Genomic DNA, 24,493 nt, shown 5'->3' on the forward strand with positions numbered 1-24,493 from the left:
GTCTTAAGTCTGCCTCACAGACTTGGCGCCAAAATTACAGCATTGGGCTTAAAGAGAATATTCCCAAAATGGGAAAAGTATATACCCTGCAGCTTCCCTGACTGAAGATTATTTTTAGGGATGCCTGGATGGTTCAGGGGTTGAGCGTCTGCCTTCGGCTTAGGGCATGATCCCAGGGTCCAGGATCAAGTCCCATATCAGGCTCCTTAGAGGAAGCCTGCTTCTCCTTCTGCCTGTCTCTGCCTCTCTCTGTGTGTTTCTCATGAACAAATAGATAAAATATTTTTTAAAAAGAAAGAAAAATAAACTATGAATACCTAAAAGACAAAATAAGAGATGGAATGGACTTGAAAGAAGAAATTTTTCCTCCCAAATGTACAAAAGAGAATATGGCTAGATATGATGTACCGATGGGTTCAGGAAAAGGGAAGGAGCTCTGGAGCAAAAAGAAAGGATCATTGGTTGGAAACAACAGCAGCTGCAGCCTAGCAGTCTGACTCCTACCCCCATTCCCACTACCACCTCCAAATGCAAAAGAGAGGGCACCATGTTCATTTCTAGTAATGAAAGGCTAAGTGACTAGGTTATTTGGTCCAACCCTCCCACTGAAAACAAATGATGCATAAAATATGCAATCTTCTTAGATGCAATGAAGAGTTGAGAAGATAGTAAAGAACTACCAGATAAAAATGTAAGGAATTGCTAGCATCCAGAGAAGCACAGAGCATCTGAGCAAGACTAGGGCATGCCTCACCTTGGTCCCAGTCCTGACCTGAACATCAAAGCAGCTGTTACCCTTAGCCAGACAAACTTGGGCTTTGGTTTTAGTGTCCTCACAAAGCAGGAAGAACAGAATCTAATTCTCAAGACCTGTCCAAGGTGAAGAGTCTAATAGGAGACCTTTTCAACATCAACCAAGAACCATAAAGTACTCTACTCTTAAGATAAGGGCAGCCCAGAAGTAAATCTACCCCTTCCCAAATCCAAGGATCTGCAGAGACTTGACACTTAGCAAAACACAAAGTAAAGAAAAAGGAAAAAAATACCTTCCTGATAAGTTGTGATCACAGGCCAGCCCCCCTGGAGATTTAAAGCCTGGATAATCCAAAGCACCCTGAGCTAGAACTAGATCTAAGATAGTCCTGTACTTAGTACTGTCCCAGGCACCTGGAAAAAGCAAATTCATGTTCTCCTCATGGGAAAACAGCTTCATTTTAGGTCTCAATCCACTTAGATAAAGTTTTCAGTACATAGTAAAAATAACTGAGTTCACAAGGAGACAAAGCATGAGGTGGGAGATTTGGGGTGGCATTTTGGCAGAGATGTAAGGTTCTGCTGCAAATGGCTAGTGATACTGAGGGAGCACCTATTCCTGGGCAACTGGGTCCTGTCACATCCTGATGGTATATCCTGCAACACCCACAAAGTTACTGATGGTCGGCTGAGTTGATTGTTAGAGCATTCAGAGACAGATTAGGAGGGATAATCCAAGTCAAACATGAGGAAAACTAATACCACAGAAAAGAAAAGCATCAGCCTACACACACACATACACACACTCACACACCACACTGTAATATCTGAGGAGACAGAAAAAGTAGAGGAAAGGGGTGCAGTCCTCAAAACATAAAATGATAATCATAAGATGTATTTTAAAGATGTTATTGTATCCATAAAAGATGAGCTATTTTGGAAATGAAATATAGTAAAAATAAAAAGCTCAAGGCTGAATACCAAAATTGACAGAGCTGAAGAGCAACCCAGAGGCTCAAAAATCAAACTGAGAAATCCTTTTATAAGCACGATGCAAATGGACAGAAAGATGACACGTATGAAATAAAGGTTCAAGGACCTGAGGGATGCATCCAAAAGTTAACAAATTCACATAAGGGGGTCTCCAGAAAGAGAAAATAGAAGAACTGGGGGGGAGAAATAAAGATATTAAATAAAATTCCCCACATCTTAAAAAGACCTTTTTTTTTTTATAGCATCTTTAGTTTAAGTTCCACTGAGTGCCAAGTAAGAAGACTGAGAAAAGACCCACTCCCAGAAAATAATGGTAAAATTTTTGTGCTTTTAATCAGAAGATCCTAAAAGCTCTAAAGAGAAAAAGTACATTATTGACAAGGTGAAAAGTAAGCATGTTGACTTAAAATTCATTAAGAACATTGGATACAAAAAAGACACTAGAGAAGTATTTTCTAAGTGCTGAGATGAAATGATTCAGAATCTAGAATTATCTAATTTGACAAACTAAAACAAGCGTAATCACAAAATAAGACATTTTCTTTTTTTTGTTTTTTTTTAGACATTTTCAAACATGAATGGATTCAGAGAATTTATCACCCACAAATCCTAACTGAAATATTGACTAGAAAATCTGATCCAGCAAAATAAAACATGAGTTCAAGAGGAACACTAAAGGGACACCTGGGTGGCTTAGTGGTTGAGCGTCTGCCTTTCGCTCAGGGCATGATCCCAGAGGCCCAGGATTGAGTCCCACATTGGGCTCCCTGCATGGAGCCTGCTTCTCCCTCTGCCTCTCTCTGTCTCTCTCTCTCTCTGTGTCTCTCTCTGTCTTTGTCTTTCTCTCTCTCTGTCTCTCATGAATAAATAAATAAAATCTTTAAAAAAAAAAAGAGGAACACTAAAAGTCAGTGGTAATCAAAGAAACTTTCAGGACATGATAAATCTAAATAAATGCCTATTTTAATTTTTAAAAATATAAGACAAATTCATTTTTTAAAAATCCCTTTCACAAGGGAAACCCTCTTACAGTGTTGGTAGGAATGCAAACTGGTACAGCCACTCTGGAAAACAGTGTGAAGGTTCCTCAAAAAGTTAAAAGAAGTACCCTAAGATCTAGCGATTGCCTACTGGGTATTTACCCAAAGAATCAAAAACACTAATTTGAAGAGTTACATGATCTCCAATGTTTATAGCAGCATTAACAATAGCCAAATTATGGAAAGAGGCCAGATATCCATCAACTGATGAGTGGATAAAAAAGATGTGGTGTATATTTATATATATATATATAATGGAATATTACTCTGCCACAAAAAAGAATGAAATCTTCACGTTTGCAATGATGCAATGAGCTAGAGAGTATTATGCTAAGCGAGATGAATCAGTCAGAGGAAGACAAACACCATATGATTTCACTCATATATGGAATTTAAGAAATATAACAGATGAACATAAGGCGGGGGGGAAGAAAAACCAGAAAACAGACTCTCAACTCTAGAGAACCAACAGAGGGTTGCTGGAAGGGAGGTGAGCTGTGGGATGGGTTAAATAAATGATAGGTATTAAGGAGGGCACTTGTGGTGAGCACTGGGTGTTGTATGTAAGCTATGAGTAGCTAAATTCTACACCTGAAACTAATATTACACTGTGTGTTAGCTGGAATTTAGTTAATAACTTGAAAAAAAATCCCTTTCACAATAGCAACATAAATTTAAACACTGGATCTTAGCCAAAAGGCCAAGAAGCGATAGCAAGAGAAATTTAAAAATAGCTAGGAATAAATTTAAAATTAAACAAGGCATATATGAGTAATAAAAATGAAAATTTTCTGAAGAGCATTAAACAGAAAACTGAATAAATTAAGGCTATACACCTAAATGAATCTCAGTATTGCAAATATGCCAGGTCTTTGTAAGTTAACAGGTAAATCCAATGCAGTCCCAGTGAAAATATCAACACATTTCTTAAATGAATTTGACAACCTTATTCTAAATTTCATCTAGGAAAGAAATTATACTAGGATTCCCTAGATAAGTTTTGTTGTTTTTTGTTTTTTTTTTTAAGATTTTTATTTATTTATTTATTTATTTATTTATTTATTTATTTATTTATTAGAGAGAGAGCGGAGCAGAGTGGGGAAGACAAGCTGAGTCCATGCTGAATGCAGAGCCCAACACGGGACTCCATCTCATAACCCCAAGATCATGACCCAAGCCAAAATCAAGAGTGGACGCTTTACTGATGACTGAACCACCCAAGTGCCCCTCCCAAGATAAGTTTTTAAAAGAAGAACAAGAAAGTGTGTAGTTGGGTGCTTGTGTATTTGCACTGAGAAGTTCTTGCTCAAATAGTAAAAAATGCAATTATAAATCCACAGTAATTAGAGTACTGCCAGAAGAATAGGCAAATGCATCATGAAAATAGAGTTTAAAAATGAAACAATGTAGGGATCCCTGGGTGGCTCAACAGTTTGACTCCTGCCTTCTGCCCAGAACATGATCCTGGAGTCCCGGGATCAAGTCCCGCATCAGGCTCCCTGCATAGAGCCTCCTTCTCCCTCTGCCTGTGTCTCTGCCACTCTCTCTGTGTGTCTCTCATGAATAAATAAATAAAATCTTGGGAAAAAAGGAAAAAGAAACAATGTACAAATGAGAATTTAGTACCTGAAAGGAAGTTTCTCAAGGCAATGAGTAAAAGATGAACTATAAGGAATACTATTGTCAAATTGTCTATTATTAGGAAAAGTCAGACTCTTCATCATACCAATCAAAAAAACTGAGTCCAGATGGATTAAAAACATAAACAGTATGAATGCCTGGGTGGCTCAGCAGTTGAGCGTCTGCCTTTGGCTCAGGGCATGATCCCAGAGTCCGGGGATCGAGCCCCGAATCAGGCTTCCTAAATGGAGACTGCCTTTCCATCTGCCTGTGTCTCTGCCTCTCTCTCTCTGTCTCTCATGAATAAATAAAATCTTAAAACACACAAACAGTAAAAGAAAAACTATAAAAATAGCTGAAGGAAATACAGGAAAATATAATTCAAGTGACTGGTGAGTCCTTGAACAAGACATACGCCCCCACACACAAATGTACATACACACAAAGGTTATAAGTGAGGAAATGATAGTTTCGACTGCATTTGAATTTTTAAAAAATTCTGCTGCAAAGGATACCATAAACAGTTAAAAGGCTAACAGACTGAAAAATATATTTGTAACATAAACACCAATTAAGTAATATCCAAATATCCAGAATATATTTTAAAACTCCTAAAGATCTTTTCTTAAAAACCTAAAGATGGGGAAAATATCTAACACTTCATTCCTTGGAGAGGAAAATGCAAAAGCCCCTAAATGTGACCTTGGTGGTAATCATGCAAATGGAAATTAACAATGAAATACCACTTTATCCCAGGGCCCCCGGGTGGCTCAGTCAGTTAAGTGGCTGCCTTGAGCTCAGGTCATGATCTCAGGGTCCTGGGATCTAGCTCTGTTTCCGGCTGCCTGCTCAGCCAGGAGTTTGCTTCTCCTCCTGGCTGAGCAGGAAACCATGGTGGAGATGAGTCCCTTCCAACCCTAAGACTCTGAATTTTATCTTATAGCATGTCAGAACTCCTCAGGAACATAATGATTAACAAAGAATTTCTACACATAAACTAACTTCTTATCTCCACATTCAATAAATGTTGAACTTCATATATTTATGTATCAAGATCTGATACTGAACTTCAAGATCTGATCAAGAACTTCTAAGATCACATACATAATATTCTACAAATGTGCTTTTATATTTCTCTGAAAATATACCAAAATACAGAAGCTAAGGGATTTTCTATATAGTTATTTCCTTGGGTTGATTAACTTAGTAGTACCAGGTAAAACATCTAAACTTTTATCAGTTTTAGTTCTCATTTCATTAATTATTTAAGTAGTACTTTTAATCACCCCAAGTTATACTGTAGTAATTTCAGGAAATGTTGCATAATGCCACAGACATTTAAATCACTAGAGAAGACAAGACATGGTAAGCATAAATGCCTTGCCCAAGTTCAATTAGTACAACCATTTATAAAGGAAATTAATACTAAAATTGAAGACTTCTGAATCCTATTATCTTGCTCCACTGATAATTCACATTTCTTTACCTTTCAGAGAGACACTGATAAGTGAAAAGACATAAGAGCTAAAAGTTTCAAGAGTGCCAAACCTGCTTTAAAACTAGTTTTTATAACACTCAAAACAAATAATCTATATTAGGTTCCCAATAGCAATTAATTTATCAGTTACTTCTCTGTATTCAATCAATCAATTACATAATGTTTTACAAACACAAACTTAAAAGCACTTTCTATCCAGTCAGCCCATTCCCAAATTTGTAATGGTAGAATTCCCAAAAATTCTAATGGTGGGCAGAACGGAAGTCCATTAGGGCAGCTAGAAAAAAAAAAAAAAAAAAAGATAATGTTACACTCATGTGTCATCTTTGTTTATGAAAAACAGAATATTATATAACGATTTAAAAATAATACAACTTCATGGATAGAACCACTTAATTCAGAGTTTTTACATTGATGAAGCATAGCAAGAATAAGGAAGTTTTTTTAAAGAGGAAAACCCTTACTTTTTTGAAAATTTTGTGGCTATATAATTGAATTTGATAATTTCAATCCTGAGATTGTTTTATTCTAAGTTTTCAGTACTAACTTAAAAAAACAGTTCTGTTGAATTTTAAGTTTATAACATGGCAGAATTTTACGTCATGTTATAATAAAAGTATTTCATCAACCATCAGTTTTAATGAAGACACTATGCAGGGTACTATGGGTGAACCTAAAAAACAGGGAAGTGGGGATCCCTGGGTGGCTCAGCGGTTTGGCGCCTTCCTTTGGCCCAGGGCGCGATTCCGGGGTCCCGGGATCGAGTCCGGCGTCAGGCTCCCGGCATGGAGCCTGCTTCTCCCTCCTCCTGTGTCTCTGCCTCTCTCTCTCTCTCTCTCTCTCTCTCTCTATGTCTATCGTAAATGAATAAATAAATATTAAAAAAAAAAACAGGGAAGTGGTTTCTGCAGTTGAAGATCTTACAATCGATAGAATAAAATTAAGTATATAATTGGGGGCTAACCTGAATGACACAGAATACAAGTCCTGCAGAAGTTCCAAAAAGGGAGAGATTATTTGAGGCTGAAATATTTAGGGGAAACCTGCAGGTAAAGGGGCAAATTTATTTAGTTATTTTAACAAATATGTTTTACAAATCTATTATAGGACAGGAACTCTGCTGGCACCAGAGTCCAGTGTTGAAACATGACAAATGTGCTGAAAGGCTGGATAAAATTTGGATGTTAGGACAAGAAAGAGAAAACATTCCAAATCAGAAGTACAGAAATAAAGGGCATGGGTGTAAGAATGAGTAGAGTATACATATGGAAAGATAACCACCACTTCAATAAGAGCAGAGTATAGTAGTAAATAACTTGGTTTTAAAAAATATGGTCAGATTATTGAGAACCTTACATTTCCAGGCAGAGCAAACTAAAAGAAGCATTACTAAATGCCTAATCCATGTCAGTCATTTTCATAGCCATGATCTCATTAAATTCTAAGTGTCCAACTCTCGGATTCAGCTGAGGTCATGATCTCAGGACCGTAGGATTGAGCTCCATCTGCTTAAGACTCCCTCTCCTGGAGCAGTGGCTGAGCATCTGCCTTCTGCTCAGGACATGATCCCAGGCCCTGGGATTGAGTCCCGCATCAGGCTCGCTGCAGGGAGTTGCTTCTCCCTCTGCCTATGGCTCTGTCTCTCTCTCTCTGTGTCACTCAATGAATAAATAAATAAAATATTTTTTAATAAAGATTCTCTCTCCCTCTCCTGCCCCTCCTCCACTCAAATCTTTAAAAAATTTATATTACTAAATTAATATAATTAAGTCATTAGTCTATTACCAAATATATAATACATCAAAATGTATTTATTGGTCTACTAAGTTACTGCAATATGCTAAAATTTTCATTAGTACAGTTCTTTTATCATAAATCCCAATTTCCTTTATTTCTTTAGAGACTTTGATAATGTCCAAATTTGGTCTAATTATACATAAGTAATGATTGCAAATTATTCCTATTGAGGGTACAATGGAATAGCTCCCTCCTATATAGGCAATTCTTAGTGTATAGGTGTTAAAATTATTATATGACTGAAATGGGTCTCTTGAGGACTTGAGCTACGATCAGTATGTAGAGGATGGAGCTTTATCTAAGGAAGATAATATGTATGTCACCCCAATCCCATCAGGGATCTGGGTAAGAGAAAATCTGTATCCATCAGAATAGGAGGGCCAGGGACACCTGGGTGGTGCACTTGATTGAGTGACTGACTTGGTTTCAGCTTAAGTTGCGATCTTGGGTTCATGGGATTAAGACCACATCAGTTTCCACACTCAGCAAGGAGTCTGCTTGGGATTCTCTCTCCCACCCCCACCGCCCCCCAACACACATACACTCTCTCTCTAAAATAAATATATATTTTTTAAAAAAAAGAATAGTAGAGGGAGATCCCTGGGTGGCTCAGCAGTTCAGTGCCTGCCTTTGGCCAGGGGTATGATCCTGGGGTCCCGGGATCAAGTCCTGCATCAGGTTCCCGGCATGGAGCCTGCTTCTCCCTCCGCCTGTGTCTCTGCCTCTCTCTCTCTCTATGTCTATCATGAACGAATAAATAAAATCTTAAAAAAAAATAATAGGAGAGCCTTAGGTGAGTGGTAGTTAGAAGTTGTATTCTTGCCCTGAATATCAAAGAGATCCAGGTATTAAGGAGAATAGCCCCCATGGAATGGAATAAAATGATACTTTTCCCAAACATGTGGGAAAGATTCTTATGAAATTCTTCCAGAAAAAGGAATGAGATAGGCCCTAGGAGAATGCAGTTGAGGTATTCTCAAGAAATCTATCTCTGTATAATGGACTCTGTTTTATATTTTCTTTGCTCTTCCATGGAGTTATTAACTCTGTTTTGAAAATTCCAGTCTCTTTTAGATTCAGTAAGAGTAATCAGGGAAAGGAGATTGGAGGGAAGGTGGTTACAGCAATTATCAAAATGAGAAAAAGCCAAAGAGAAGGTAAAATTCAGTAGGAGATCCTTCTTCCAAGGTTTAAACCATATAGTTTCTTAATTTTATTTCAATAAGGGAAGTTCTTTTCTTATAAATGCTAATGCCACTTGCTTTTAAAAGGTAGGCCTATGGAGAAGAGAAGGGAATTGACATTTATTATTTAGCTGCCATGTATTTAACAAACACCAAATACTATACTTTAATTCTATTCTGTCCTCACATCTACCTTTCTATGAGATATAGTATTGCTATTCCCTCTTTATAGAAAACTGGGGCTCAGAGGGATTAAATAACTTATCCAAGGTCGCATGGCTAAGTAAGAACATATGAAATCTTATTTCTGAACATCAGGCTTGATGTACAAAACTAAGTATCTCACAATCCAAAATAATAAATGACCTAAAATCATATTTGTTTTTTATTGGAAATTTTAATAAATAACTTCTAGTCCATTCAATAAGAATTGTTAAAGAAAGTAAAGAAGAAAACTTTCAAATAGTTTGATCAGTAACTAGTGAAACAGATTATTTGTATTTGAAAAATACTTATAAATGTGGACCTACCCCTGAATGAAGAGGAAACTGGAAGTCAACATAGGGAGCTAGTATTTATATGGTAAGCAACAGGGATTTATGAGTTTTTAAGCAGATGTGTGCCTTGCTGGAAACAGTACTCAGGGAGATTTATTCTGAGTGTAGATGTAAATTAGATTAAAATTAGAGCAATCATGATTAAATCTGTTAGGAGGCTGTTGTAAGAATGCAGGCATGAAATGATGAGGGTCTGATTTATGCTGTGTTTTCCACAGGAAACTGAAAACTCACCCCTCCAGAAATCTCTTTGGCAGAATTTTCTCTCGATCCTCGTAGCTGCAAACTATCACTCTTCTCACTCCTACATCTTCCCAATTGTGTACCCATTTCTGGTGGGCCTGATCTGCTCCCATTATTTTAGTCCCAGGTTTTGCAATTGTCCTTGTTGCTAGGATTGTCTCTCATCCTTGTCTCACCTCTGCCAACCTGGATTCCTTCTGTGGCTCCTCCTATGACTTGTGTTACTTTGCTTTCCAGTCATTCATTACAGTTTAATTCCCAGAGCTTTACTTCTTAAGTGGCTGCCTATTCTGGAATGAGTACATTATCCTTTTCTAGTTCCTAACCTCCTACACTCACCATCTGTCCACTCTAAAGTCCTTGCTGACCCAGCTCAACCCACAGAGAAGACATGAGGACTGAGCATTGAGAAATACACAATCATTAGCAGATATAAAGCCAAAGAAACTCTAAAACAGAGGTTTGAAAGGAAGAAGGATATCCAGGATAGTGTAAAGTCACAGAAGCCAATGTATTGCACAGAATCTCAAAGAAAGATTAGAAAGGAAACAATAGTCACTATTTTTTATACCATTACTACATGTATTGGTAAGAGCAGGGGAGGAATGAAGTACCATTTTAAAGAACTAGGACAGGAAAAAATAAAAATAAAGAACTAGGACAGGAAAATCAATAAAATAAATCTGTTTAGTTCCATTTGTAAGTGTTGTTTGAACAAACAAGCAAACCTTTTATTTACTTATAACTCCCCAGGCATATTACCTCATAAAGTACAGAGGGGTTTTTTTGTGTGTTTTGGGGAATTTTGTGGTGCACTTTTTTTTTTTTTTCAAGAATCTTAGTGACATTAATCACTGTCCCAGTGATCATTCAAAGGAAGATGAACCATGTCTTAGAAAGAAAGAACCTGTGCCCAGTGGGGAAATGAATGTTAAAGCCAGGAGTTAGTGTATATCAAGCCTTTCATGAGAAAATAGATCTGAAAAGAATGTCATCAAGACAACAAATATTCTGGGATGTTATTTTCTTCTAATCCTTCTCTTAATGCTTTGAGTATATTATATATTATTTATTTTGGCATTATTTATTGGTGTCATGTAGCTTCTGAGAATGGAGAATTCTATCCAAGGAATCCTAGTTGGCTGAAGAAACAGAAAGGTTTTCAATCATCAACTGCTGTATAACAACACAAAACTTTGTGGTATGAAACCGCAATGATTTATTGTTTCTCACAATTCTCTGTGGGTTTACTGGGTTATTTTTCTGCTGGTTTCATCTAAGCTCACACATGAAACTTCATTCAGCCGGTAGTCAGTTTGGACAGCTGGGCCTTTTTCTCTTCCCTCCACTATTACCCCTGGCTTCTTCAGGGCATGGTGGTCACAGGGCATTATTCCAAGACGGTAAAAGAGGCTAAAAGGATTAAGGACTAGCCTTGGAAGTTGAACAATGTCATCTGCCACATTCCTGTTAGTCTAAGCAGGTTACAGGGGCAGCCCATTCAAAAAATGGGGAAAATCGTCTCCATCTCATGATGGAAGGATTAGGCAGTCACACTGTAAAGGTGTATTAACATAGTAGTTGTGATTCATGGGGACCATTGTTACAATCTACCACAGTCTACCCTTAGGCCCCAGTGATTCACATCTGTCCCACATGATTCTCCCCCTTCTAATATTGCCCAAGACCCATCCAATCATAGCATCAAGCTCAGAATCCATAATTTCATAATCTGCACCAGGTCAAGAGGTCAGTGAGACTCCTTGAGTATAGTTCTTAGATTCAGACACCTATGAAACAAAAAGACAAGTTATCCTTCATTCCCTCACATACCCAATGGATATTGGAGAAATAGAAAACCACATTATACTAGATACTGCTGTCTAAAAAAGGGGAATGAGAAATGTACAACAATCACTGGTCCCTCCAAGGGTAGGCACTGCTCCTTGATAGGAGCTCTGTTCTGTTCTCTTGGAGTAGATCCCTAATAATTATTTCCCTTGGTTCTTGGTAGCAGCCTCTGGACTCCTGGCTCTGCCCTCTGATATCAGTACTCATATAGAGGGAAGTTTTATAAAACAGTGGGACAAGTCTCTAGCAAGCACCAATGTTCCTTAACTGATATTTAAAAGCCTACTAGAAAGCCTTGTGTGACATACTGTTGGTAGCAAAATCTGTTCCCCAGTAGCCAACCAAAGCTTCATTTTCATAATAAAAACCATTTATGAAAAACCCACAGCAAATATCATTCTCAATGGGAAAAAATTGAGAGCTTGTCCCCTGAGGTCAGGAACACGACAATGATGCCCACTCTCGCCACTATTGTTCAAAGTAGTATTAGGAGTCCTAGCCTCAGCAATCAGAAAACAAAAAGAAATAAAAGGCATTCAGATTGGCAAAGAAGAAGTCAAACTCTCCCTCTTCACAGATGACATGATACTGTATGCAGAAAACCCAAAAGACTCCATCTCGACATTGCTAGAACTCATACAGCAATTCAGCAACATAGCAGGATACAAAATCAAAGCACAGAAATCTGGCATTTCTCTACACTAACAATGAGACTGAAGAAAGAGAAATTAAGGAATCAATCCCTTTTACAACTGCACCCAAAACCATAAGATATCTGGGAATAAACCTAACCAAAGAGGTAAAGGATCTATAACCTAAAAGCTACAGAACACTTCTGAAAGAAATTGAGGAAGACACAAAGAGATGGAAAAACATTCCATGCTCATGGATTGGAAGAATAAATATTGTGAAAATGTCTATGCTACCCAGGGCAATTTACACATTCAATGCAACCCCAACAAAATACCATGGTCTTTCTTTGCAGAGTTGGAACAAATAATCCTAAGATTTGTATGGAACCAGAAAAGACCTCAAATAGCCAGAGGAATGTTGAAAAAGAAAAGTAACACTAGGGACATCACAATGCCTGACTTCAAGCTGTATTACAAAGCTGTGATCATTAAAACACTGTGGTACTGGCACAAAAAACACAGATCAATGGAACAGAACAGAGAACCCAGAAATGGATCCTCAACTCTATGGTCTACTAATTTTCGACAAAGCAGAAAAGAATATCCACTGGAAAAAAGACAGTCTCTTCAATAACTGGTGTTGGGAACATTGGAGAGCCACATGCAGAAGAATGAAACTTGACTATTCTCTTACACCATAAGGCTTTTAAACTCTTACCTGACTATTCTCTTACACCATACACAAAGATAAACTCAAAATGGATGAAAGATTTAATGTGAGACAGGAATTCATCAAAATCCTAGAGAACACAGGCAGCAGCCTTTTTGACCTTGGCCACAAGAACTTCTTACAGGACACGTCTCTAAAGGCAAGGGAAACAAAAGCAAGAATGAACTGCTGGGACCTCACCAAGATAAAAAGCTTCTGTGCGGCAAAGGAAACAGCCAACAAAACTAAAAGGCAGCCTACAGAGTGGGAGAAGATATTTGCAAATAACATATCAGATAAAGGGCTAATATCCAAAATCTATAAAGAACTTATCAAACTTGAGATGCCTGGGTGGCTTAGCAGTTGAGCATCTGCCTTCTGTTCAGAACATGATCCCAGGTCCTGGGATTGAGTCCCACATCAGGCTCCATGCAGGAAGCTACTTCTCCCTCTGCCTATGTCTCTACCTCTCTCTGTGTGTCTCTCATGAATAAATAAATAAATAATTTTTATAAAGAACTTATCAAACTCAGTACTCAAAAAACAAACAATGCAGTCAAAAAATAGGCAGAAGACATGAATAGACATTTCTCCAAAGAAGACCTACACATGGCCAACAGGCATATGAAAAAATGCTGTACATCACTTGTCATCAGGGAAATACAAATAAAACCACAATGAGATACCACCTTTCACTGGTGAGAATGACTAAAATAAATATGACAAGAAACAACAAATGTTGGTGGGGATGTGGAGAAAGGTGAACCCTCTTGCACTGTTGGTGGGAATGCAAGGTGGTACAGCCACTCTGGAAAACAGTGTGGAGGTTCCCAAGAAGTTAAAAATAGAGCTACCCTATGATGCAGCAATTGCAGTACTGGGTATTTACCTCAAAGATACTGATGTAGTGAAGCACCAGGACACCTGCACCCCAATGTTCATAGCAGCAGTGACCACAATAGCCAAACTGTGGAAGGAGCCACAATGTCCTTCGACAGATGAATGGATAAAGAAGATGTGGTATGTATATACAACAGAATATTACTCAGCCATCAGAAAGAATGAATAGCTACCATTTACATTGACGTGCATGGAACTGGAAGGTATTACACTGAGTGAAATAAGTCAGTTGGAGAAAAACAATCATCATATGGTTTCACTCATATGTGGAATATAAGAAATAGTGAAAGAGACCATAAAGAAGACCATTTTCCCTAATGGGGAAAAATTAGAGAAGAAGACAAACCACGAGAGACTCCTAACTCTGGGAAACAGAGGGTTGCTAAAGGAGAGGTGGATGGCAGGATGGGGTAATTGGGTGACAGGCATTAAGGTGGGCACATGATGTGATGAGCACTGGGTGTTATATGTTGGCAAATTGAATTTAAATTAAAAACAAACTTTTTTAAAAGTTCATTTTCTTTAGGTAAAAACCTAAAAAGCCTGAGGTTTAGAAAAGAAAAGTATTTTTGTTATTGTGTATCTTCTTCTGGAAGTAATGACCTTTATGTTCTTTTTATGTTTTAAGCTATTAAATAGTTTGTTCCTTCAGTTAGATTCTTACACCTCCTCCCATTTCACTAATTCTTTTCTCTACATTTTTATCTACACTTATCCTACCTTTGATAATTGCTTTTAGCCCTGTAATTTTCATGTTAATATATGGCCACTGACAGCTTGATTTTCTGGTCCAGTGTATAATATAGACGTTATTCCACTTAATATCCATAATTTTCTCCTCTTGCTCTAATACACATGACACTTTGTACTTCTTGTTCTGTGTCTGTATTTTACGTGCATACTAACTCTAATTTTATTCTGTGTACTTTGGGGAGTATAACAATAGGAATATATCAAATCACATTGCTTTTTCCAGTTTACTTTTTCTAGTTGTGATAATGGAGATTAAAAATTGCTAGACAAAAAAAAATTGCTAGACATTTACTGTAGCTATAATATTAGTCATGTTGTCTGATTTCTAATTCACAAATATAATTAGGCTAAGTAATTTGTTTTGAAGAAAATGCCTTAATTGAGATAGAAGTCATATAATAGACAGTATTAATAAATTCTGATAACATATTAAGTCTCTAATAATGCTTTTTCACCATGATCCTTTTTAAATACTAATTTACATACCTTATCATCTTGAAGGCATCTTAAATCCTTTAAGGAAGTAGACCTTCTTTATAATAATCATAACCATAATTATATGTATAGCTAACATTTATTAAACACTATATATTAAGTACTAAATACTTTACATAGGTTATCTTATTGGAAGGGCACCTGGGTGGCTCAGTTGGTTAAGCCTCTGCCTTCAGCTTAGGTCATGATCCCAGGGTCCTGGGATCTGTACTCTCTCTTTCTCTGTTGAATAAATAAATAAGTAAATCCTTTAAAAAAAAAAAAAAAAAAACTTTAAAAAAAAGATTATCTTATGGATTACTATAACAAATTAATGAAACAGATACAAAATCAAGATTAGCATTCAGGCTTGGTTAACTCAAAGGCCACATGGTGGACCACTACCCTATATTGACTGATAATGAGTATCCATGGCCTTAAAATGATCACTTGGCAAACTTAGGACAAAGGAAGTTGCATTTATAATAATGTTCTTATTCTGGCATAATTTGTTTTACATCCTGAGCCTGAAAAGAAATCCTAATGTATATAATTTGATGAAATATGTATAATCTTTAAAATTTTTCATATGCTTTGTATTAATGCATTTGTCACCATGATGTTGTTGAATATTTATTTAGATTTTGTCAATTGCTTCTCTAGTTTGACAGAAGACTAAATATAAACAATCTGGAAGCAGTTTCTGTAAGGTCTGGCTTACAAAGTAAACAGAACAGACCTTCTATAATTGTGAGTCCAAATACTAAAGTTGATCAGTGAGAGAAAGAATAAAACATATCAAATTAATAAATACAATATCAGAGATAATATGAGAATATTCATAACCTGCTCTTAAAAGTATAAGCTCACAACTTTTACAAATATAAAATTTTAATTATCCATATTTGTCTTCAGTCAAATTCTTCAATCTATAAAAGGAACATATTTCATGTATGCATGTTTTACTTCAGGAAATATGTAGGGTCATTTTTACAGTGCATAAAATAATTTTTTTAGTAATTGAAAATTATCAGTCCTACTAATGTAATAGACATGCCATGATGTGACACCTTGTTTTCAAAGTTTTCAAAGACTTATTTTTCTGAATATGTAAGTTCAGAAACTTCAAGCCTATGTAAAAATGAAATATATATGTATTCTATATGGTATATATATGCTCTTCTTTACAAAAATATTTGTTAAAAAATGCTTGTGAATAGTAGTTTCTCAAATTTCAAAGCCTGATGTAATTGTACTAGTCTACATTTCTCAGATATTTATATGTTTCAACTATACTAATTTTTAGTGTCTCTCTGACATAAGAATCCAGTTATAAATATATAAAAGATTATATTCCCTCTTCTATGTTTTAATATTCTTAAAGACATGATATTTATTTACATGGATACTTTTTTTTTAAGATTTTATTTATTTATTCATAGAGACACAGCTAGAGAGAGAGAGAGGCAGAGAGACACAGGCAGAGGGAGGAGCAGGCTCCATGCAGGGAGCCCGATGTGGGACTCGATCCGGAGTCTCCAGAATCACGCCCTGAGCTGCAGGCGGCACTAAACCGCTGTGCCACCAGGGCTGCCCACATGGATACATTTTAATTAAGTTGTAGCTCAGAAAGTTTTCTGCTATTGTAATTAGTCTATTATTTGTAGAACTCTTTCATATTAACTCAATTTCAGGATGCTTGATTAAAGTATTTAGATTGTCTTTGGTGTCAAGTTACATCTTTAAAAATTATCTGTGAAGGAATTATTTAATACCACATAACTGGTAATTTAAATGTAAATTATTTTTCACTATTATTCTTAGAGTTCTAAAAGTTATCTAGAAAGTTTTTTATTAAGAAATGATTTACTGAAATGTTAAAAGAAAAATACCTTCAACCTTATAAACATCTTTTATATTGCAGATATCGAAGCAGAAAAGCATAATAGAAAGCAAAAGGAAAGAAATGTCACCACACAGGTAAATATTCTGCTAAACAACCATTGTATTTCTCCAGTACAAAATTGAGACTATCGGCGCTATACGTAGTATTTATTCATAATGCTTAAAATTTCTTAACCAAGTAATTACTGCCTGTTGTTTCTGGGTTTTGTTTTTTCTTTATTGTAAATATTTTTTTTGTTCTTTCATTCAACAAATATTTACTCATTCCACTGTAAGAAGATAAGACTGTTATTCCTAAGCTTTCTCATAAACCACAACCTGTTTGGGGTTCTAAATATTAAGGCAAAGAGGACAGAGACCAGTCTGGCTTATAGTCACAGATGCTTATTAAATATTATTGACTTGATGATTTCATCTGATAACTTGGAAGTAGGGGATTCAACATTTTCAGTCTATTCTCAACCTAGCCACCAGCATAATCCTATAAATGTAACTCATTTCAAGTCACTTCTTTACTTTAAACCCTTTCATGGCATCCCATCTCACACAGAGTAAAAACTGGTGTCTTACCTATTAGCCTCTGTGGTCTGGCCTCAGTATTTTTTCTCTGACATCATCTTCTACTACTTTCTCTTTTACACCGTTCAGGACACACTGGGCTCTGTGCTATTCCTCAGAAACCCCAGACATGCATGACACTTTTCTACTCTTCCTGCCTGAAGCATCCTTGAACCCAGATAATCATGTACCTCCCTGCCCTCACCTTCTTCAGATCTTTGCTCAAATGTCATCTTTTTGGAGGTCCTTCCCTGACCATTCCCTAATTAAAGAAGTAAACTTTGAAAAAATGTTTATATAAATTAAGAATTCCTCTCTACATTACAACATTTTTTAAACTCCTCCAAATTTTCCTGTTCCACATTACCATAACTAAAACATCCCATAATCAGCAGTTGGATTATTATATGCAGAAATAAAAATGACCTTGGGATAACCTCACAGTTTATCCTTAGGCAAGTGGAAGATAAAAAGACACCAGCTCCATCAGGTCATCTGGCTTTCTCTTGTGGGCTCTTGATATCTTGTGATATGCAGTGCCTGCCCAATAACGTATGAAAGCACCCTTTCTTTTTAAAGATTTTATTTATTTATTCATGAGAGATACACATAGAGAGGGAGAGAGAGAGGCAGAGACCCAGGCAGAGGGAGAAGCAGGCTCCCTGCAAGGAGCCCAATGCAGTACTCAATCCCAAGACCCCAGGATCACTCCCTGAGCTAAAGGCAGACACTCAACTGCTGAGCTACCCAGGCATTCCTGAAAGCACCTTTTGTAACCAAAGAGCTCAATCAAAGATCAAGGACCTTGATCAGGCTCAGAGATGTCCTCCCTGATGCCCAGCATTATTATATGAGGCCCAAATACAAAATACAGAAAGGACCCCAGCTCTACCCATGTAAAGCAATGCAAAAAAAGATATAAACTATACTAAAAGAACTCAGAATATTGAAAAAAACCAAAGCACTATCTTCATGCCAAAGATGAGAAAACATGCTAGGGTAGACTGTGTATCTCACCAACTTTCAATGGAGTATCCAGTTGTTGTTTTCTGTTTTGTTTTGTTTTTTTAGAGATTTTATTTACTTATTCATGAGAGACACAGAGACAGAGAGAGGAACAGACATAGGCAGAGAGAGAAGCAGGCTCCATGCAGGGAGCCTGACATGGGACTTGATCCCAGGCCTCCAGGATCACACCCTAGGCTGAAGGCAGTTCTAAACTGCTGAGCCACCTGGGCTGCCTGAGTAGCCAGTTTTTTAAGCTTCCTTAGTACCAACCTCATAGAGCACAGTCAGCAGAATTGAAAATACCAAGGACTCTATACTGAGTAAAGTAATCTCTGTTCACTAAATTTGCCATGTTGTTTCATGACTTCTTTGCAATAAATAAGATACTGTCTGGCTTAAAATACCCTTCTCCATCTCTAACCCCTTCTCCATCTCTAACCCCATTGCAGACCTGGTAGATTCTGATTATCTTTCATAATAATTATTATTTACATTATAATTTGTTTAAACCCACCTAAGTATAGCTGCTTTCCCCTAGTTTTCTCTTTCTAGCTTTACAACTCCAGAGTTCACAAAAGAGTATCACCTACTCCTCCATTCCTCCTAGCACACACTTTCTAAAAAAACATACATACTTAAAAAAATATTTAACATTTCTGTGTAGGATGTCAACTGGTTACTTAAGTGGTTAGTTATTAAGCACAATTTACAAATTAGAATAACTAAGCCCATTCAGATTTAAAAGATCTTTGTAGTACAAATTTCATTCATTCAACACAATACCCACCACATACCACATACAGTTACTGGAATTTGGAATTTCCAAAAGGTCCTAATTTTTTTTTAGCTTTGTGAAATCAATATTTATATTGCTTAAATTTGATTTTGTGAGCTTCTGAAGGGTAAGAAAGTATCTCTGTTGTTGTTACATAAATTAAGGCTTTTGTTATAGGCTAGCCATGTGTCAAATGGTGGAGCTTCTACTGTTCTTTCCATTCCTTCAGTGGCCTGATTGCAGACTTTACTGTGATGGCAGAAGTGGTGGTATAGGTCCAGGTACCACCAGCTACCATTTTCCTGTAGGAACCACAGTGCTAAATTGCCACAGCTCATCTCTTCATCTTGGTTTTGCTGCAGAAGGAGCAAATGTACTTGGTGTGTTGGCTTATTTCAATTTTCTTCACCATTTTCCTGAGGAAGGCCACTATAATAGGTCTCATATTTACCAATGATTTCAACATTCTTGGTACATGTAGCCACGTCACAGAAAACTAGCTCCAATCCCAGAGAAGCAAAAAAGTATCATTTAATCTTTTCAAATGCAATGCTTTGCATGCAATATGTACAATAAGAGTTTACAGATTTACTGAAATATGCTACTACTGTCTCCCCAAGACTTTGGTTATAAAATGGGTGGTTTCTCCATCCACTGCACCCTTACTTTCTTTCTAATCACCTATCCTGGGGTCATACTTCTCCAAGTATTACCTTTACCTTCATTGTAACTGAAACTGAAATTTAGTTTTCTCCTGAGAACTTCCCCTACAGCCCTCCCAAATATTTTCTCCCACAACACAATTATATTGGTCATAGTTGGGGTGGTGAGTATCTTTGCCTTTCCTTATTGCTACACTTTCATTGGGAGAATAATAGGAGATGAGGACAGAGAAGTACCTTGTAGTCTTTCTCTCTATTTCTTGGAGCTGTCAGTATCCATGAATTCTTGCCTCTCAATCCCATTATTTAGATTTTTTTGCTCCAATAACTGCATCTTCTCTCTACTCCCATGGTCATAATCTGGACTATGTCTTTTCAAAATTAAAAGCTTAAGCTTCCAAGTCTCTGAAGACCACCTGGTGCTTTCTAAGTTATTCCCATTAATGCTTCAGTCCCACCAGGACCTCAAATCCATGTGTCTCTTTCACTGTTTATCATTCCATTCACATCCTCATTCCTTCTTACTTAGCTTAGACTTGATGGCTTATGCTACAGGAACACAGTACCTTTTTCAAAACCTTGGGAATAAATGTGTTTCAGAACTCAGGGTTTTTTGTTTGTTTGTTTGTTTAATTGTGGCAAATATACATAAAATTTACCCTCATGACTATTTGTAAGTGTATAGTTCAATTACTGTTAGTATATCCACATTATTGTATAACCGATCTCCAAAACTCTTTGACCTTGCAAAACTGAAACTCTATACCTACAAAACAACTCTCTGCTTCTCCTCTCCTCCCAGCCCCTGGCAACCACCATTATAGTTTCTGTCCCTATGATTTGATTAATCTAGATATCTCATATAAGTAGAATCATGCAATATTCGTCTTTTTGTGACTGGCTTATTTCATTTAGCATAATGTCCTAAAGGTTCATCCTCACGTAGCATGTGTCTTAATTTTCTTCCTTTTCAAGGCTGAATATTTTCCATTGTATGTATATTTTGTTTTATACATTTTGTTTATACATTTATCCTTTGGTGAACACTGGGTTGCTTACAATTTTTGGCTATTGTGAATAATGCTGCTATGAACATGGGTATACACTATCTTGATATCCTGCTTTCAATTCTTCTGGGTATATGTGCATGAGGGTTCTACTTTCTCCACACTGTGACCAACACTTGTAATTTTCTATGTTGCTGGGTTGTTGGGTTTCTTATAGTAACCATCCTAGTAGGTGTGAGGTGGTATCTCATTGTAGTTTTGATTTGCATTTTCCTAATGATTAGTGATGTTGAGCATCTTTTCATGTGCTTATTGGTCATTTATATCTTCTTTAGGGAAATGTCTATTCAAGCCCTCTGCCCATTTTTTTAATCTTTATTTTTTTAGGGAGAGAAGGAGGAAGCACGTGCATTTGCATGAGCAAGGATAAGAAAGGGCAGAAGGAGAAGGAGAAAGAGAATCTTAAGTAGGCTCCATGCCCAGCACGGTGGCCATCACAGGCCTCGATCTCACAACCCTGAAATCATGACATGAGCCAAAATCAAGAGCTGATGCTTAACCAACCGAGCCACCTAGACACCCCTTTGAATAGAATTATTTGGCTTTTTATTGTTGAATTGTAAGAATTTTTTATGTATTCTAGACATTAATCACTTATCAGATATATAATTTACCAATATTTTCTCCCTCCCATGTGTTGCCTTTCACAGTCTTGATAGTGCCCTTTGATACACAGAAACTTTCAATTTTGATGTGGTCCAGTTTATCTCTTTTTACTTTTTTTGCCTATACTTATGGTATCATATCCAAGAACTCATCATCAAATCCAATATCATAAAACTTTTCTCTGTGTTCTCTTCTAGGAGTTTTTATACTTTCAGGTCCTACATTTAGGTCTTTAATCCATTTTGAGTTAACTGCTATATAGTATACTTAATTCTTTTGTATGTGGATATCCAATATTCCCAGCCAAATCTACTGAAAAAACTGTACTTTCCCCCCCAATGAATGGTCTTTGCACTTTGTTGAAGACTATTTGACCATATATGAGCAGGTTTACTGCCTAGCTCTCTGTTCTGTTTCATGTCTGTCTTTATGCCATTACTACACTATCATGAGTACTATAGCCTTGTAAAAAAATTTGACATTAAGAAATGTGAGACCTACAATGTTGGTTTTATCTTTTTTTAAAAAACACTTTTTAAATTGTTTGTTTATTTATTCATGAGAGATACAGAGAGAGAGGCAAAGACATAGCCAAAGGGAGAAGCAGGCTTCCTTCAGGGAGCCCAGTGTGGGACTCGATCCTGGCACGGCCTGAGCCAAAGGCAGATGCTCAAATGCTGAGCCACCCAGGTGTCCCTGGTTTTATCTCTGAAGATTGTTTTGGCTAGTCAGAGTCCCTCAGATTCCAAATGAATTTAGGAAGAATTTTCCTATTTCTGAAAAAAAAATGCCGCTGGGATTTTGATAGAGATTGCATTGAATCTGTAATCACTTCAGGCACTATTAACATTTTAACAATATTAAATATTCCACTTTGTGAACGTGTGATGTCTTTCTATTAACCTTCTTTAATTTCTCTTAACAAAGTTATGTAGTTTTCAATATTTGTCTTTTGCCTCCATGATAAGTTTATTTCTAAGTACTTTATTGATGCTGTTTTGTTTTGTTTTGTTTTGTTTTTTAATTTATTTATTTATGATAGTCACAGAGAGAGAGAGAGAGAGGCAGAGACACAGGCAGAGGGAGAAGCAGGCTCCATGCACCGGGAGCCCGACGTGGGATTTGATCCCAGGTCTCCAGGATCGCGCCCTGGGCCAAAGTCAGGCGCCAAACCGCTGCGCCACCCAGGGATCCCTTGATACTGTTTTGAATGGAATTGCTTCCTTAATTTTATTTTAGGATTGTTCATTGTTAGTGTATAGAAATGCAACTGACTTTTTTTTTTTAAGATTTTATTTATTTATTCATGAGAGACACACAGAAAGAGAGAGGCAGAGACACAGGCAGAGGGAGAAGCAGGCTCCATGTAGGGATCCTGACCGTGGGACTCGATCCCGGGTCTCCAGGATCACGCCCTGGGCTGCAGGTGGCGCTAAACGCTGCGCCACCGGGGCTGCCCTGCAACTGACTTTTGTGTGTTGATATTGTATCTTCCAATTTTGCTAAATTTTTTGTGTGGAATCTTTAGAGCTATCTACATATGAGATCATGTCATCTGTAAGCAGAGATAATTTTACTTCTCCTTTCCAATTTAGATGTCTTTTATTTCTTTTTCTTGCCTAATTGCTCTTGCTAGGACTTCTAGTATTATAGCAGTGGTAGAGTGGTATCTTTGCCTTGTTGCTAATATTAGAGGCAAAGCTTTCAGTCTTTCACTATTGAGAATTTTTTGTGGTTAGCTGAGGGTTTTTTTATATACAGTTTTTGTTATGTTGAAGTAGTTTCTGACTATTCCTAGTTTGTGAGTGATTTGGTCATGAAAGGGTGTTGAATTTTGTCAAAAGCTTTTTCTACATTAATTGAGATGATCATGTGGGTTTTTTTTTCCCCTTCAGTCTGTTAATGCAGTTATTACATTGATCCATTTTTTATGTTGAAACATCTTTGCATTCCTGGAATATATCCTACTTTGTCATACTGTATAATCCTTTGATGTACTGTTAAATTCTCTTTGCTAGTATTTTGTCAAAGATTTTTACATCAATTTCATCAGGAGTATTGGTCTGTAGTCTTCTTGTAGTGTCCTTGTCTTGCTTTGGTATCAAGCAAGACTGGCCTCAGAGAATGAGTTGGGAAATATTTTCTCTTCAATTTATTGCAAGAGTTTGAGGCAGAATTTAGGGTTGTTTTTTTAACTGTGGAAATATACTACTATACACACAGACATATAGGACACCTTCTATAATATATATACACAGATCTACATACCATATATTATAGGATATCTCCAGCTGAGACTGAGGAAATACGTTGTTTCAAACATATTATTATTTATGCAGTAAAACATATGAATATTCATATCAAATGGAGTAAGTAAAGAACATAAATAACTTCACATCAAGCCAGACAGGTTTTTCTACCAATTGATTTTGAGCACCAAACTATTGAAAAACCTTTAGGTTTTCAGATTTTTTGGATTTAAGAATTGCAGATAAGGGTTTGAGGGTCATGCAAAATTGCTGCTTCATATAGACTTTCCATTTAGTTACTCCTCTTGCACTCCATCCAATTTAGTTGTAAAACCTCAACCCTGAGTGAATACTGTTCTCCACCATTCAGTCCCTGCACCTGAGTAGCTGAAATGTGGCTACAAATAAATACATCCAGTCTCACTTTGATTTCATGATCACAAGCCTCAAATAGGCCTTCAGTGTTTATCTTCCCCTTTTACTTTCTACCTTACCATTTTCCTACCTGTCAAAAATCATACTGGGATAGCTGTTGACTGTTGTTATTTGGTGACTTTAGAAGGCAGACATGCAAATACGCAATAAAATAATTAGCATTGTCTTTCTCAAGAAAAAGAAATGTTTTCACTGACGAATGAATGATTTCTTCTCTATAAGAG

At 36.8% G+C, this 24,493-nt stretch overlaps 1 protein-coding gene across 15 annotated transcripts in view; it reads left to right on the forward strand.

The window, feature by feature from the left end:
* SEL1L2 (SEL1L2 adaptor subunit of SYVN1 ubiquitin ligase) overlaps positions 1-24,493 on the forward strand; it is a 145,417-nt gene that overhangs the window by 11,913 nt on the left and 109,011 nt on the right. For 9 of the 15 annotated variants that reach the window (XR_013364807.1, XR_013364806.1, XR_013364805.1 and 6 more), the window contains exon 2: positions 16,929-16,984. Coding sequence is in view for 11 of the 15 variants with exons in the window: in XM_077872163.1 (XP_077728289.1) it covers positions 16,929-16,984 (56 nt within the window). In the remaining 4 variants the exon portion in view is untranslated. Of the gene's footprint in view, positions 1-1,988; positions 2,060-3,864; positions 4,049-16,926; positions 16,985-24,493 lie in introns of all 15 variants that reach the window. The other 6 variants (XM_077872158.1, XM_077872153.1, XM_077872155.1 and 3 more) reach the window with 3 other exon arrangements.

The sequence above is a fragment of the Canis aureus genome, chromosome 26, assembly GCF_053574225.1.
Source record: "Canis aureus isolate CA01 chromosome 26, VMU_Caureus_v.1.0, whole genome shotgun sequence".
In the NCBI taxonomy this organism is placed as follows: Eukaryota; Metazoa; Chordata; class Mammalia; order Carnivora; family Canidae; genus Canis; species Canis aureus.